Raw genomic sequence first — 18,324 nt, forward strand, 5'->3', positions numbered from 1 at the left:
ATTCGCAGAGTTATGTAATGGATAATATATAAAAAAAAGTATTTTTTTTCTTAATTGCCGTAATAAAAAACACTTTCAATTTTCTAATAATTTATTTATCACAACAAAAATATTACAATAATGAGTCAATATTTACATATAAATATTTTAAAGCAACATAATTTACTTAAAATAAAAAAAAACGCTAGACTTATATTAGTATATTCTGTATTAAGTTCATTTTATTATCTGTTGAATAAATGGTTTGTTAAATATTGCTATCTTTTTCTTTCGAATGTCAAAGCAATAATGACAAAGAAATAATCAGTTTAACTGAACACCGGCTACACAAGGGTTACAAGATAAGGCCGTGATTGTTTATTCGTTCATTTTCTAAATTTTAATAATTACATCTTAAATAATAGATCAACACTATTTTTCAAATTTACAATAATCATTGACTAGCAGCTCTTTCGCAGCAGTGGCGCTTATCAGTCAATCAAAATTTGTTTTTTTTTTTCAGCCTTTTGCCGTCCACTGCTGGACGAAAGCCTCCCCCATAGAACGCCAGCCATCCCAATCTTGGGCAGTCCGCATCCATCCCGAACCTGCCACCTTTTTTAAATCGTCGGTCCATCTTGTCACAGGGCGTCCTACACTATGTTTGCCTAAGCGTGGTCTCCACTCTCGTGTCGGCTCCGTCGGCCATCAATGCGCCTGGAGACATGACCAACCCACTTCCACTTCAGCGAGCTTATTCTACGCGCGATGTCGGTGACTTTAGCTCTCTGGCGAATGTCCTCATTTCGGATTCTATCTGCCAGAGAAACCCCTAGCATCGCGGTTTCCATTGCTCGCTGAGCGACTTTAAATTTGTGGACCAGTCCTACGGTAAGTGTCCACGTTTCGGCACCGTAAGCCATTATAGGTAGGACGCACTGATTAAATACCCTGGTCTTAAGCGACTGTGGGATCGACGATTCAAAAATATGACGTAACCTCCCGAATGCCGCCCAGCCCAAACGTATTCTTCTTTTAGCCTCCTTCTCAAAGTTGTGCCGGCCAAGTTGTATGGTTTGGCCCAGGTAGATATATTCCTACACAACTTCAAGTGGAGAGCCATTTACGACCACTGGTCTCGGGGATACATGTCGGTTTGCCATAATTTTGGTCTTTTCAATGTTCACCCCGAGACCTACTCGTCTTGAAGAATCGCTCAGGCTGTTTAGCATCTCTTCCAAATCCTGCAGAGTCTCCGCCATGATGACAATGTCGTCGGTAAATCGCAGATGTGTAATGTATTGGCCATTTATATTAATTAATATAAATATAATAATCAAAATTTGTATAAACCGGATAATACGTCTGGCTGTATAATTTACACTTTCGTCAAAATAAACAAATTACGACAATCCTAATGGCGCCTGCCACTAATTGAGATAATGATGATGAAGAATTATTAATAAATGCCACTCATTATAAATTATACTAGGTTTGAAGTAAAGGTTAAAATTTATAGCAAGAGAATCTTACTCTTAACTTTTTAATTTGAACACTGCTATTATCCTAATATATTAATTTTAGTCATTATATTCTATTATTTATAAAAAAACACTAGTAATTTGGTACTCTGTCTTCCTGTGGCCTCTATAATTAACATATAAATATTATTTACAACTTACACTTAAATCATAATTAAATATAACCAAGTCTTTTAACAAACCACCAACACGAGAATATACATTAATCCTAATAAGCTGTTTAAATAGCCGCCATGTTTATTTATCACCAATGTTGCCAGCCAAAAATAAATAATTATATTAATTATTATCGAAGAAAAGAAAAATAATCTATTAATAACAGAATGAATTCGTTTTAATTTTAGTATAGCTTATTTGGACTTCTAACACAAATGGGCTGTTTGTTTGTTTCACACAAGTAAGAGTACAGATAAGAAATAATATTGAACACAGACCAAGCAACTGCTTACATATTCTTATCGAATCAATTGACAATTTTTAAAAAGTGGCTTAACCTAAAGCTCAAAATATTTAAATCACTATTACGTCACTAAAATCATAGAATTACTGAAGCGATTTCGATGAGATTCTAGTTTGGTATAGTTATAATATATTTAAATTTGTCCTGACATCAGTCATTTAGTCAAGATCAGTGTTACACTATAAACATAAATAGTTGAGGTAACCTTTCAACAGCGCTGAACATATATTATAAAGATGTGTGCGTAGACCACGCATCGTTATGTCCTATAAATTATATTAATCAATTGTTATATCTTTTCTAACCAAAGGTAGGAAGGTATGTAATCCTTTTTGTTCCAGATAACATACTGGCTGGTCGTAAAAAAAAAAATCGATTATGTTTTGTTTTATTCACAAAATTATAAGCGAATGCATTTGTTCGAATTTCAAATGTGTTCTTTCTTTGCTAATTTAAATTTGGTATTTAGTTATGCTTTTATAATAATACCAATAATTTGAAGAGTTTTTAACAAAATTGAATGGCGAGGCATTCTTTATTTGAGCGACGTCAAATTCAGAGAGATTTTGCTAGCGGGAAGAAATCAATCTATATATTATGTTGTATATTGTAACATATAAAGTAATCCTGTAAGTGTCCCACTGCTGGGATAAGGCCTCTTCTTTTTCCGATGCGAGTCGGTGGGCCTAAACGACTCAAACTATATCCCTTATAACTATATTTTCAAGGGTTTTGTGCAAATGCACCCGAATCGATACGCATATATTAATCTACATAAAAAATAAATGTATTTTTTAATATAATGACATTGCTCCAAATGGAAGACAATTTGATAATCCTTTGAGTATTTTTTTTTAAGTTAAACCACTTTAAAGTACAAATATCACCCAAATATTTCCCATTTTTGGACTGAACTAATTACACCCTATGCCTATTTAATATAAAAAATTAAAAAGCTTTTTTACTTCTCTGTGGCAATATCGAATCTTTAGCAAAACTAAAGAACGACAATAGACTATACCGTTTCGCCTTCCGTGATAGATAATCTGTGACAACGTTGTCGTCATCTGAAACAAAAAAAAGTCTCAATATCGGAAGTAAAATGTCTACAATATTTTTCCAAATGACTTTACTGTTGACCCGAATAACCACGACAGCGTCTTAAAAACTCTCAGCTGGATGTCGAAAACACACTTAAGAAATCAAAATACCACGTCCTCACCTGTGTAGCCAAACCTTTACTCAGGACACTGTCAACGTCGGTATATAAGACAAGTATAGTCCAACCACAAGTGTAAAGACAAATAAACAAATTTGATCTTGAATTGACGCGATATCATTGGTCATGAATAATCTGTGGTAGTTATTATGGCGCGAATAAATGGCGCTTTGAATGTCAGTAAAGTTGTTATCGGAACTTTATAAGTAAAATTAAAAAATAGTTAAGTGCAATAGTGTTGTGTTTTATATAGAGATATATTAATCAAGAACTGTTCGTAGTGCGTAATACAGCAGAGCAGTGCTGTGTTGTTACTGAGCGAATCGCGTGGAATATGTCAGATTTGTTTATCTTTATTTCTTCGATTGGTGTAGAAGTATACAGGTTTACCTAATAGAGGTTGTCTTTCCCCAGTAGTGGGCAGTACATAATCGTTTGCGGACAGCGAGACGAACAGCGCGAACGGTACGATCCAGAGGCAGAGTGTGAAATATGCTAATACCTGGAATATTAATATTTATTTATTTATTAAAGATCTCTTACAAAGGATACACACTTACGAGTACATAACATCGAGGTACACGAGGTACAGGTTACATAGTGGTACAGTACAGTACAGTAACAGCCTGTTAATGTCCCACTGCTGGGCTAAGGCCTCCTCTCCCTTTTGAGGAGAAGGTTTGGAGTAGTGTTGCTTGCCCGGGTTTGAACCCATGATCATCGGTTAAGATCCACGCGTTCTAACCACTAGGCCATCTCGGCTTTTTTTTTTGATACTCAATAAAAAACATAGGAACTATAAAAAAAGGTAAGCAATGGTTTTATATATATATATCATAAAATATTTACTTGGTGTATGGTTGGGATTTTACTTGGTGGTAGGACTTTGTCCAAAGCCAGCAATAGTTAGTAATGTTATGTTTCAGTTGGTTGAGTAAGCCAATGAAATTTCAGGCACAAGGGACATACTGGTTCCCAAGGTTGACCACCAACATAGGCGTTGTAAGGAATGTGTAATATTTCTTTCAGCGACAATTTCTATGGGCGGTTGTCAGATGACTCATTGTAACAGCCAAGTAGAACATGTGAACAGTGATACGTCTACAGACTACTATACAACTATTATCCAATATACTATTATCCAATATAATATAACTTACCTCAGAAAACGCATAATAAACACTTCCAAAATATTTGATAGCCAGATAATGGTGTAATATGAGATTCAACACAGCCGTTACAAACGGTACACTTGACACTCGGACCACTGGGAAGTCCTTTAGTAATAATCCATACAGCAGTTGTTGGAACAGGCCTATTACATTCAAATAGAATGGAATATCTTCAAATAATATAAGTCCGACGTGGATTGCCGCAGTTACCTTAAACAAAAATATTGATAATTAATATTTTTTTAATTATAATTAAAACAAAAAGCAAATGGGCTACCAGATAATAAGTGGTCACCACTTCCTAGACAACCGTTACGTTAAAACCAAACTTATTTATGTTATTTCTTTTTTACTAAAAAGCTATTTACATCAGCAAATGAGTCACTAATGCCCAAAGAATATTTATGTTTATATATTTTACCTCTGGTAGTCTGCAAGTTACTGCGTGTATTGTACGTAACAGCTGACTAATATGCATATTTTAAATTCATAATATAAGTTTACATCAATTTATAAATACATTATGCATACCGAAATTGCTCATGTGCAATCTTGGAGTGGATGGCAGGCCAGCAGTGCCATAGGGCCAGTTAAAACCACAACCGTAAATAAATAAATATTGAATATACTTACTACAACAAACCATGATATTACATATTTAGCGATAACTGTGTATTCCTCTACCAGTTCTGCGAGATAGAACAATCCCGCAGCTGAAAATATTAATTTCTAAATAAATTAATGGTTCTCTGTTACATATTTTATGACCACTGCAACCATTCCACACATTGCCCACACAATACACGTGCCACTAATCTTGGGAACTAAGATGTCATGTCTCTTGTGCCTGTAATTACACTGACTTACTCACCCGTCAAACTTTAACACAACAATACTAAATACTGTTTGACGGAAAAATATCTGATGAGTGGGTGGAACCTACACAGATTGGTTAACACAAAGCCTTACCATCTAGTAAATTTGGTATGACATCTCAATGTTAGCCAATCCATGATACAATGATAATATCTTTTATACATAGTACATCAAAATGAATTTGGGAGATCCAACTATAACTAACTAATATACCTTATATTGGGCAAAATATAAAATTATATCGTTACGATTACTCCCTGATTAAAGTAAAGAAGGAAAGAGAGAACATTTTAATCATAAATCATAAACTAATTTTATCATTTTAAATAGATCATGACAATTTAATTTTAACATATGTCATGCGGCAAAATGAGCCGGCTCAGTATAGCCGAGTTGAAACTCTGCACTGGTTTCAACATTAATAAACAATAACACCTATATCATATATAGAATAAGGCCTAGAATGATATTTCACAATTTTTATTACGAGGAGGATATATTGTGATGTACTACTGGAAAAAATAAAAATTAACTTATATTTTGAATATTAAAAGGATCTGAAAAAAAAATACTCGTAAGAATGAAATTACTCATATACTGCAATTGTATAGCTGTAGATGTACATATGTATGGTTATTTATATACAAAGCTCAATAAAAAAATATTCTATATATATTTCACAGCCAGACAGTATAAGTTATTGGTCAATAAGTTTTATATATGTCCAGTAAAATGACGCTTAATTTATTTAATAAATTTACCATAAAATAACATAATTTTTGTTAAATATAATTATTTAAAGCCGACACTAAAAACCATTCTGTAAATGAGACAAAAACGGGTTAATAAATCCCGAGGCTATTAATATACATTTCTTAGATGGCACCAAGATATTTTTATACGCAGGAACAGGTGCCAACATGTTCGTACCCACTTTTTTTAATTATTTTCAAGGTAAATACACTCAACATATTTACTCCAAGAATAATGAAGAATAACTGTACTCACCTAAAGCCAATGTTACGAAAATAGCTTGCAATGCTAAGGATAGTAAACTTAATAAATATATAAAAAGCATCTTTATTATATCGCTATATATTTATTGTTTTGATAATTTCAAATATTTTAAGGTTATACGCGTTGTCATATGTCAAAATCAATGTCAAGGATTGATATTAATATTGGCTTGTCATGTTTTTATTTTCCCTCAAATCGTTCACTTTAAACTAATTTAGTTGTATCCATAAGCTATGTGATTTCAAAATAGAGGCAGTAATTCAAAGTTCTAAAGAGGTTTTATACAGTTGTTCGGTTGACTAGCACATAAGCCGCTTGATCATAATTGGAATTTTGATCATTATATATAATGTAACATTACATAGATATGTATATTTACATATACATAGTTTGTATTGAATATTGAAACTTTTTAACATTTTAAAATTTATAAATTAATATTTAGTGGTAAATTCTACTTTATGGCAACCCAGAACAAATTACGTTACATTTTACGTTCTAGCGTCCAAAATTCCGTAAATTATTAATGTTATTAATCTTTTTCCAGTAATTAAATTATAAAAATATTCCAATTAATAAACTACTATATTATTTGATACTAGCTGTGCCCGCGGTTTCACTTACGTATTATTTAAAAAAATCACTAAGAGCTGACTTATAATATTTTAGTATATACAACATATTTAGTTTTATTTTGGTGGGATATTAAGTCGGTTTTTGCTGCACCCGGATCTAGATAAGGCAACATAAAATTAGAATTATACATGAAAAAACATTATTCCCTTAAATCTATTCCGACATACTCGAATGTCTTTCCCTGTGCTTTATTTATTGCGACTGCAAACGATACCTTCACATTGTATCCTTTTAAAATTAAATCGTAAATCTTTTTTTTGAATAAGTACTTATTCAACTACTATCAATTAACCGATTAACTGGTTCATTTTTCGCTCAGAGAATCGGAATTGACATTCAAAGGGGGAAATGGTGCTAGCATTCTTGCCAACATTCCACAAATTAAAAATTAAAATTTTTGTTTGTATAAATATATTTTTAAGGCTTTACTTCACTTGTCAAACTAACCGACTAAGTATAAATTTAACAAAACACATATATGTACGGCAACGAAACAAAATACCTACCTTTTTTTTAACGCTGGAAAATAATGCATTTCCCCCACGGGAACAGTGAGGAGTATGTGGGACTCGCCTGCGTCCAAGGCGCCGAGTGCACCTCGAACATCGGAATACCCACTAAATAACCAGCGGATCGCTTTCGCATGCTACCGTGGCGCTCTGACGGCCATGCGGGCACGACGCACGCTATGCGAGCCTCCATTCTCTAAACAAAATACCTACCTTACCTAACCTTTAAGTTACAAAGATATTCACAAAAATATTCACAAACCGAAAATAAATACTTATGTATGTATGAGTATTTTCAAACAACCTACTCAACTATCCATTGTAATAATATGTCAAAACTATAAAAAGTAATAAAATTGTCTATGGTCTTATCTCGATATCTTTCATAAGAATTAATGTTTTATAAAAACGACTTTGCGAATAATGCATTATTTTAGAACAAATTTGATTACCATACTAAAGGTTATAGTCAACTTTAAAAGATAGACATATATCTACTCATGGGCGAGTTAACCGACATTTACCAGCATAAGCTGAACCCTATTTAATATGATTGATCATATACATCTGAGTTCAACTTACATTGAAAGAACAGTTATTTTATAGCAATTGTATCGAATAAATGTTCGACGTGATTCTTTAAATTGACATAACCTTATAAATCGATTGAAATAAAATAAACACTTAATTTTAAGTGAAGTTAGCCACAACACATTAGTGAAAACCGCACTCAAATCCGTTAAACCGTTTCTAAGATTAGCGTGCAGAAACGAACAGACAAACAGACAAAAATTCTAACAATCATTGTTTTGGGTTCTATTGTATTGATGATTGACTGCCTCGTTGGTCTAGTGGCTTGACGTAAGGTCGCAGACGCGGAGGTCCTAGATTCAATTCCTAGGTCGGGCGAATAAAAAGTTATTGGGTTTTTTTCTGTCAGAAAATTCTCAGCCCGGAGTCTGGAAGTTGGAAATGTGGACACTCCCGTGCCTCGGAAAGCACGTAAAGCGTTGGTCCTGCGCCTGAACTCTTTCCTGTCGTGTCGGATTGCCGTCCCATCGGATTATGAGAGTTAGGGAATAGAGAGTGCACCTGTGTTTGCGCACACACTTGTGCACTATAATATCTTCTGCGTAGTTGGCTAATCTCACTTGCGATTGGCCGCCGTGGCGGAAATCGGTCTGGAGGACATTATTATTATTGTATTGATAAAGGTAATAGTTATACTCATATATCTTCCATGTACAGACAGATTTAAGTTACAAATTAATTATATGTATTGATAACAACTTATAAATATGTAATTTATTTTAGTGTCTTTAAATATTTTACGATTTACTCTTCAAAGTATTACCTATTTACTGTCTGATGTATGCATTGTAAATCTATTTTTAAAACGATTACTATCGGAAAGATAAATTGTCTGCGAGGAGATCAAGAGCACATGATTCATATTAAGTAGGTATTATTTTTCAATACGAATAACTTGATGCTTTTAGCTATAATTCATTCATTATTATGCAAGATTTAAAAAAAATGTCTATCCCATGTTGTGTTTGATCTAACGTCTAAAAATATGAAATACGAATTTTCGTAAAAACTTTATTGTCGCTCAAAAGAAAATGAAAACAAAAATCAAAGTTTTAAATAATATTATATTAATTTATTATAATGTTAAATACAAAAATTATATATGATTAATAATAAAAATTACTGAACGTAAACTAACGTCTCCGCGTATATTTTACCATTATCGTTGATTCCCTTGCATCCGTAATATCCTTTGTCTTCTATCAGCACGTTCTTAATGGTCAGATCAGCGACTGTCGTGTTCCCTCTTGAAGATTTGTTGAGTGTTATTCTGTCACCCGGAGGTAAGGTCTGCGCGTTGTACGTCCATGACAGTTCGGGGGCGGGAACACCGGCCGCTTGACAGGCAATAGTGACATCCTCTCCGGCTTTTACGATCAATGTCGGTTGACGTTCCCTCACGAATTTTGGGGCACCTATATTATTAAATGTGATATAAAAACTTTTTACCGATGTATAAATTCGAAATTTGAAAATATGTGTAACGATTACAAACATATTTAGATATTTTAAAAAACGAATGTTTTTGTTTAAAGTGAGTATGTATTTGTAAGGCATTATAAATCTAGCTAGCTTACTATATATGTATAACAGACTCCAACGGTAGTAGGATAAGATAAATAAACAACTTTGACCTTGAATTGACATGACGTCATTGGTCAATATCTAATATATCTTAAATATAGTCTATGGTATTCATTATGGAGTCCTCGGCGTAGTTTTTGCAATTGAAGTTCAAAATTGTTGTTAAGTGAAAAGGTTGAATAAGGATTTTTTTTGTATTAAGCTGGCGGACGGGCAAATCCGTCAACTGAACGCTAATGCTCTAATACTGTAAGAAATATTAACTGCTCCTTACATCACCAACCACTAACTTTGAGAATTAAGAATGTCCCTTGTGCCTATTACAATGGCTCACTCACAAAACAATAATCCCAAGTATGCTATTTAGCGGCAGAATATCTGATGAGTTACAAAGCCACACTCATCAATTTGGACATATTTATAAAGAACTGTTTTTATTATAACATAATTATAAGCAAATCTAAGTTTTGTATACCACTATACGATATAGATTTCCTTTATTTTATTAAACACACCAACTATCCTATCAGCCAGTTTCAATGCAAAAACAACGATTAATTATTAAGGTCAACCATACTCACTGACAACGGTAAGCCTGATGGTGTTCTTCTGCGTCTTGGCGACTTCGTTGTCAACGATGCAAGTGTATTCGCCCTGATCCGAGATCCAGGTCTCCTTGATCAGGAGACGTTTTCCCGCGCTTCTATTGTACCTCGTCACACGATCCTTGGGATCACCGTTGACGTTCCTTCCATCTTTATACCATTCCGGGTGGGCGAGGGGACTGAATTTTGAATTTTTAAATTAGTTAGTTTTTGTTCATTCAACTATATACTTTTAATATGTTCATTGTCACTAAGTTAAGTGACATAGACCTCACTCACACATGACCTTGATGGATGATATCATAGACAATTTTTATTACTTTTTTATAGTTTTGATATATTCCTAACAGTTCTTACAAAATAGCCCTATAAATGTGACATGGTAACCCGTAGGTGAAGTGAAATTAATACAAAATATATATGTTTTCTTTTTTTCTTATCGTGAGGAAACCTGCATGTGTCTTATTTCATTGAAATTATGCCACATGTGTATTCTACTAAACCGCATTGGATCAGCGTGGTAGAATAAGCTCCAAACCTTCTCCTCAAATAGAGGAGAGGAGGCCTTAGCCCAGCAGTGGGACATTAACAGGCTGTTTCTGTTACTGTATATTTTCTTATATATCATATTTTATTATTATGTATAATATATGATATCATATCTACTTTTTAAAATCGTTGTTGAGACGTATTTATCTTTTTATTGGCATTTTTTATTTCGAACAATGTTATCCGCAATAAAAATTATGTAATAAAATTTTAATGAATACTCAACGTACTTAAGTTATTGTTTATTACTCGTTAAGCTCTAAGTATGTACTTAATAATATAAACGAGATAAATATACATATATATATATATATATAGGCTTCGTAGATTTCTTCGTTAGATAAGATTTTCATGTGAAATAAGATAATTTTTTACTTCCCTTATACTATGATTGATGATTAGATTTTGTAATCCTTAATCATTAATCTGATTGCATTTTATCCAAGTTTAGTTCAAATAAACAAACTCTTAGCAAAAATATTGGCGCCGACGAGTAGTATCTTAGATAGCGGGCTCAATCATCATGGCAACGATCACAGAAATAAAAAGTAAAAATGTATGATTAAAAATACTCACGTTCCACCGTAGATGCAATATATCATAGTAACATCGCCAACTTTGGCTGTCATATCACCGCTGACGTATTGCTTAACCAACTCCGATTGTTTGGCCTCACCGCTGACAACGTCTTCGATCACGTGTTCCGCCAAAACCACATAGTCATCAACAGCCGGTGACTTCGCAGTACAAACGTATTTGTGTACTGGACTCGCATCTTCTTTGGTTACGCTAGTGAAGTATAAATCACCGTCGGGGGATGTTGTTATCCGCTGATTTATAATGGTACGGGATATGCTAGCATCGGACAGGTATTGGTACAGCCATACGATCTCCGGTTTGGGATATGAATTGGGGATGCTACAATCCAATTTGAAGATGTTTCCTTCGTTTGGTTTGTGTTTTTTTAAGTCAACTTTCGGAACGTCAATATAAGTTCGTTTGACATTGACAGTTCTAGAGCTGGCTGTGCCAAGGTCGGTTTGGGCCAAACATTGGTATTGGCCCTCGTCGGATTTGGCGGGCTTTTTGAATATTAATGTTCCGTCGTTGGAACTTTGTATGACGTCAGCGTTCGGAGTTAAAGGTTTGCCGTTTTTTAGCCATGAGTATCTGCCACAGATAATATACATATTTGAATTATGTTCATTGTTTGACTATCAATAAGTAAGTGTAATGCTTCAATGTTGAATAAGGTATTTTGTTTTTTTATTATGTTTGATTTTATTGGCCTTGCTTATAAACGTTATTTAGCGGGTGATTATTTAACAATGCCTAGTTATTATAATTCATCTCGTGCTTGACGGTGAAGGAAAACATCGTGGGGAAACCTGCATGTGTCGAATTTCACTGAAATTCTGCCTCATGTGTATTCCACCAACCTTCTCCTTAAAAAGGGAGAGGAGGCCGTAGCCCAGCAGTGGGACATTAACAGGCTGTTACTGTTCTGTTACTGTGTTCTTATTTCAAATGTCAAATATGTGTTTAAAAATATTCGTTAATGTCCGAGTTCGAATATAAAATTAATTAATTTATTCTAATTAGTATTTACCCCATTGGTGAAAATAAATGAATAAATTAGAAAACACCTTTAGTCGTGTTGATCTATTAATCTTAATTTAATTTTTATTTATAGATTAATTTGCAATGCAAGTTTTCATGCTGATAGGTTTAGTAGCTCAGACGTGATAACAAACAAACACACTCACTTTCGCATTGATAACATCAGTTACTTATATACATCTATATATAACACACTAATCTATTATATTTTGTATATTAATCGGCGAATCAATGGAAACAGCTTATTCATCTTATATTATATTTAAATGTTATTAAAATTAACGGCAATTTGTCGATGACGTTCAACCACGTGATGGCTGCCCGTTGACATAACTGCCTGTGTTGTCAACTTCGTCTAAATATTGACAGCCGCGATCGATGACGGCGCCTTCATTGTAAAAATTTAAGGAAATAGATGAATTTATATATTTTACTGGTGGAAGAGCTTAAAACAGCAGTACTCGGTATTGTTGTGTTCCGGTTTGAAGAGTGAGTGAGCCAGTGTGAGTGAGATCTTAAATATAGTCTATGGTATTCATTATAGAGTCATCGGCGTATTTTTTGGAAGTGAAGTTCAAAATTGTTGTTAAGTAAAAAGGTTGAATAAGCATTTTTTTGTATTAAGCTGGTTGACGGGCATATCGGTCAACTGACTCAAGAGTCTGATCAACTGAGTCAATAGGTACCACCGCCCAGAGACGTTGGTGCTGTAAGAATATTAACCATTCCTTACATCACCAACCACCAACTTTGAGAATTAAGAATGTCCCTTGTGCCTGTTACACTGGCTCACTCACAAAGCTCACTCACAAAACCCACTTATTAGATATTCTACCGCAAAACAGCAATACTTGGTATTGTTGTGTTCCGGTTTGAAGGGTGAGTGAGCCAGTGTAATTACACTGGTACAAGGTACAGGCACAAGGGTCATAACATCTTATCATCGTGGCCCATATGCTCGTCCGCCTTCCTATTCTATAAAAAATATTATTATTATCATTTATTTATAGACGAGCAGCTGATAAGCTGATATGTCTATGTAAATTGTGTTGAAAAATCATTTTTGCAGAAGTGACAGCTTCTGTGACTTTAACCAGGTATCAAGTCGGTTTTTGAAAGCATTAACTGAAGTGGCCAAAACAATTTCTTAATTTCTTCTTTCAAATATATGCATATCGATTTTTTTTTAATCGACAACACACAATATAAGCCCGTTAAACTACAAAAAATTGGTTGACAATCATTGGATAAAGGTACTAAATTGTGCCAATGCATATTTATAAAAAAAAAAAAAAACATAATTGAAATATCTTAAAACATTATGTCCCTTGTGCCAATATACACTGGCTCATTCACCCTTCAAACCGGAACACAACAATACTAAGTACTGCTGCTTTGCGGTAGAATATCTGATGCGTGGGTGGTACCTATCTAGACGAGCTTACCCTACCACCAAATTAAGCTTTAAATTTAATTTAATGCTGTTACATTCAAATGTGCTTATATCACAAAGTTTTGCGTCCATACCTTTTTTGAATATCCCGTTTTGAATTAGACGCGTTAATTAAAACTACGTAAATTTATTATGATTCAAAAATGTTGAATAAATAATATTATTATTTTAAGAAGTTCTATTTTAATACATATTTATGATTGTATTTTTTGTATATGGCAATAAAATAATAATATATACTAACTTTATACCAGCTTCTTTGTCAACGGTAGTACAGTCTAACACCAACTCTGAATTACCACCCACCCTGAAAAGGATCTCAGCCGGCAACTCCTTTAGCACTGGCAGCTTCTGCCCCTGTGATGCACCTAATATTAAAAAAAAAAATAAGTATCTATCCGTTTTGAGGAGAAAGTTTCGAGCTTTTTCCGAATCCAAATAGACAAGTAGATTTCCTCACGATGTTTTACTTCACCACGAGAAGAATAATAAGCACAGGAAAATTCAGTGGTGCTTGCCTCGATTTGAACCTAGCCACTGGGTCATATCAGCTCAAGTATTTAAGCAATAACTGAAAAAAAAAGTAAAAATAGGTAATACTTCTAACACGATAATAGAATGGTTTCAAATCTATATAATAATTGAGTGTTAAAAGTAACAGCCTATAAATGTCCCACTGCTGGGCTAAGGCCTCCTCTCCCTTTTTGAGGAGAAGGTTTGGAGCTTCTTCCATCACGCTGCTTCAATGCGAGTTGGTGGAATACACATGAGGCAGAATTTCAGTGAAATTCGACACATGCAGGTTTCCTCACGATGTTTTCCTTCACCGTAAAGCACGAGATGAATTATAATCACAAATTAAACACATGAAAATTCAGCTTGCCCGGGTTTGAACTCACGATCATCGGTTAAGATTTACGCGTTCTTACCACTGGGCCATCTCGGCTTTTTGAGTTTTAAGTAGAATTGAGTGTTAAGTAGAACCTTTTTTAATTAACACTCATTTCTCTGTCCCTCAGGTCTCAATGATTCAATGTTTACTTGGTAGTACAGCTTTGTGTAAGTACTGTCACATATTCTACCGCCAAATAGCATCAGTATTATTGTGTTCCAGTTGGAAGAATGAAAGAGCCAGTATTATAATTTATAGTCTTTCAAATCTATAAACTAAATTTAACAAGATTCCTTTATCAAAATTTTATCTATAAATAAATAAATAAACAAACTTTGAGATAACATAATTAATTAAATATGTCAATTATAACAGACCTCCTTTCTGTGTAATCTGTAATCGTCTTCATATTTTTCTAAATTATTTAGAGAGAACAACACTTAAGAAAAATGCATAATTATAAATATAAAAATACACTTACCTATCACAGCTCCCACGGTTAAAACAAAGCTTAAAATTCTAATCATGATTTATCTAAAACAATAGAAAATATGCTTTAAAAAATCCAATTTAAAATTATTTAAAAAATTATATCTTTGCACGTCAATTAAAAAAAAAAAAACAAATAAAATCTTTTTACATCCAAATACCGACCGTAGCAAAAGGCGGGAAAGCTACTTATATCAACTAACTTGGAAAATTGCAGCAACAGATTATATATAGGGGTGAGGAGTCATCACTAAATAATAATTCAAGTGCAATAACAATGCATGTCACTATTTTCATGGTATTTAACACACATATAAAACAGTCTCTTTGTTTGTTTTACTTTTTAAATTTCAAATAAAGTACAAATTTTTAAGACAATGGTTACAGTGAGTACGTACCTAATCATATGTTTTTATCAAATTTAATTTTATTTACTTAACTAAAAATTACTTCGTATTTTATTTAATATGTAAATGCTAATTTAGATTATTTATATCTGTAATAAATTTTTTTGGAAATACTTTTAAACTATAAAAAAGTTGTGATTGGCATAAAAGAAAAAAAAAGAAAATTGAAACGAAAACGCGGGATATTGTCTTATTTTTATGTAAAGAACCGCGGTACAGACTCGTCCGTAAAGCTTTTCATCACGTAGGTAACAAATGTCTATCTATGTCTAAAAATATTTGTAAAACCCTTATTTATTTTTATTTAGAGCGTTGGTATATATTCTAAGAGCCAAGATGGAAAAAATAACCAAAATTTCTGGGATCAGACGAGCACCATTGATTAAGTGGTTTTCATGCGTGGTTGCGAAGGAAAATATCGCGGTATAATGTCAACAAACCCACACAAGAGCGCGGTTCAAAATAAGTTGCATACCTAAGTAACCCTAGTCACTATTTTTTTAAATTTAATTGAAAAATTATGTTCCAAATATCAGATGATGAAAATTTTTTTTTGGATTTGCGTAAAATCCGTTCTCAGTGAGCATCTACGTCATTAAAGGAGTAACTATGCTAAATTTCAAGTCGATCAGACCTATAGTTTCGGAGATCTCATGACGTGATATATAGATCAACAGGTAACTTAAAAAAAAGCGTCTTTTAAAATTGATATCTAATTTTATTTATTTATTATGAACAGTTAAACACCTTTATTATATTATGTATTATATGACATATAAATAAAACCGATACTACTGGTGGTAGAGCTTTGTGCAAGCTCGATAGATACCACCCACTCATCAGATATTCTACCGCAAAATAGCAGTACTTGGTATTGTTGTGTTCCGGTTTGAAGGGTGAATTTCCAAGTGACGCATTGGCGATGTAAGCGATGGTTAACATTTCATACAATGCCGGTGTCTATGGGCGTTGGTGACCACTTACCAACAGGTGGCTCGTAGCTATTCAATAAAAAAAACCGAAATAGGATTACATTAATTAGTTTAAATATAAATTGAATTACTAACTAAGAAGACGGTTTGAAAATTAAAAAAATTGAGAGATGCGAATCTTACGAATGAGTCTGTGAGAGCGTGTGTGTGTGTGTGTGTTTTTGTATTTGTAAGTGTGTAGTGTACTTATAGTAGTTTTATTTTGTATTTTTATCTCTTTTAATTATAGCCTTTTTAAATGATGGCTTTGTCTTTGGCTTTTAATTTCTTTTTACTAACCATTTATCTTCAGCAGCGCTCAAAGTCAAGTCAAAGTGATGAAAATCTTTATTCAATATAGATGCGTTCCACTTACTTATTGATTGCCATAAATCTACCACCGATTTGGAAATAAACATCTCAGATCTGAGAAGAACCGGCGAAAGAAACTTTTTTATACACCTCATCCTTTCAATTACAAAAATAATTTAAGCACTCTAAATTTTATACATTTCGAGGGACACTTTTATTCAAACGAATACTCACACTCCGTAGCCTGTAGTAAATAAATTAAAAAAAAAAAAGTCGAAAAAAGGCGTTGAAGTTTTCATCCCTCCTTATGTGTACTTCTTAGCAGTTTTGTTCGTAACGCTACTGATAACCTGCAATGCTAGGTATTCAAGTCTAGGAAATATAATTAATAAACAACAAATGATAATACACGAACAATTTCACGCTTATAGACATAGCATAGAATATTTTCCTCGTAGATTAGAAAATGGATAACCTTCACCGATAACGAGTAATCTATTATTTAACGCGTAATTAAGAAAATTTGTAGTTAAATGTAAATATGAATTTACTATTTAATATATAAAAATAAATTTAATTGATGTGTCTGTCTGTGCCTATATCTATAAGCCGAGATGGCCTAGTGGTTAGAATGCGTGTATCTTAACCGACGATCGTAGGTTCAAACCCGGACAAGCACCACTGAATTTTCATGTGCTTAATTTGTGATTATAATTCATCTCTTGCTTGACGGTGAAGGAAAACATTGTGAGGAAACCTGCACGTGTCTAATTTCACTGAAATTCTGCCACATGTAGTATTCTACCAACCCGCATTGGAGCAGCGTGGTTTAATAAGCTCCATAGCCTTCTCCTCAAATAGAGGAGAGGAGGCCTTAGCCCAGCAGTGGGACATTTACAGGCTGTTACTGTTACTGCCTATCTGTGATTTCAAAGGAACGATTTTCGAGTTACCGAAACCGAAACAAACACTTTATTTATGTATGTCTTCTTCGCTTCGAATTCAGTGCTAGTATATGCTAATATTATGAATGCGAAAGTAACTCTGTCTATTTACGCTTTCATGGATAAACCACTGAACCGATTTTGATGAAATATGCTATGAAGCAAGCTTACACCTCAAAGAAGAACATAGGCTTTTTTGTACCGCTGCTCACTCTCGAACAGGCGAGCGAAACCGCGATGTAAGAAATATTAACCATTCCTTGAGAACCTTGTGTCTGTGTGTTTAACTAACACTGTCACACTCCCCTTCACACCGGAACGCAACAATACTAAGTATTGCTTTAAAGCGGTAGATTTATTTATATTAAATACCTGATGAGTGGATGGACCGACCCAGATGGGTATTCACAAAGCTGTACACCTACCACCTACCTACCTAGCAATATATGAGCAATTCTTATATATGTAGCATTCGGAATTGTTCTTTATTGATGTAAT

General features: G+C 33.6%; 2 protein-coding genes across 4 annotated transcripts in view; both read right to left on the reverse strand.

Moving 5' to 3' along the window:
* Positions 1-104: 104 nt before the first annotated feature.
* On the reverse strand, positions 105-6,614 carry LOC126779651 (protein TEX261). The gene is made up of 5 exons (XM_050503803.1): positions 6,256-6,614; positions 5,005-5,084; positions 4,360-4,581; positions 3,590-3,701; positions 105-3,047 (listed from the first exon to the last, which is right to left on the reverse strand). The coding sequence occupies exons 1-5, from the start codon at positions 6,323-6,325 to the stop codon at positions 2,929-2,931; spliced, it is 603 nt and encodes a 200-aa protein (XP_050359760.1). The 5' UTR covers positions 6,326-6,614; the 3' UTR covers positions 105-2,928.
* A 2,432-nt stretch (positions 6,615-9,046) lies between these two features.
* Positions 9,047-18,324, reverse strand: part of LOC126779560 (hemolin-like) — a 57,451-nt gene continuing 48,173 nt past the window's right edge. Inside the window, exons 1-6 of one of the 3 annotated variants that reach the window (XM_050503663.1) lie at positions 15,358-15,463; positions 15,185-15,237; positions 14,056-14,179; positions 11,315-11,908; positions 10,166-10,368; positions 9,047-9,415 (exon numbers count right to left, since the gene is read on the reverse strand). In XM_050503663.1, the coding sequence (XP_050359620.1) occupies positions 9,120-9,415; positions 10,166-10,368; positions 11,315-11,908; positions 14,056-14,179; positions 15,185-15,230 (1,263 nt within the window). In that variant the 5' untranslated portion in view covers positions 15,231-15,237; positions 15,358-15,463 and the 3' untranslated portion in view covers positions 9,047-9,119. Of the gene's footprint in view, positions 9,416-10,165; positions 10,369-11,314; positions 11,909-14,055; positions 14,180-15,184; positions 15,239-15,343; positions 15,464-18,324 lie in introns of those variants that run through there. The other 2 variants (XM_050503664.1, XM_050503665.1) reach the window with 2 other exon arrangements.

The sequence above is a fragment of the Nymphalis io genome, chromosome 29 (assembly GCF_905147045.1).
Source record: "Nymphalis io chromosome 29, ilAglIoxx1.1, whole genome shotgun sequence".
NCBI lineage: Eukaryota > Metazoa > Arthropoda > Insecta > Lepidoptera > Nymphalidae > Nymphalis > Nymphalis io.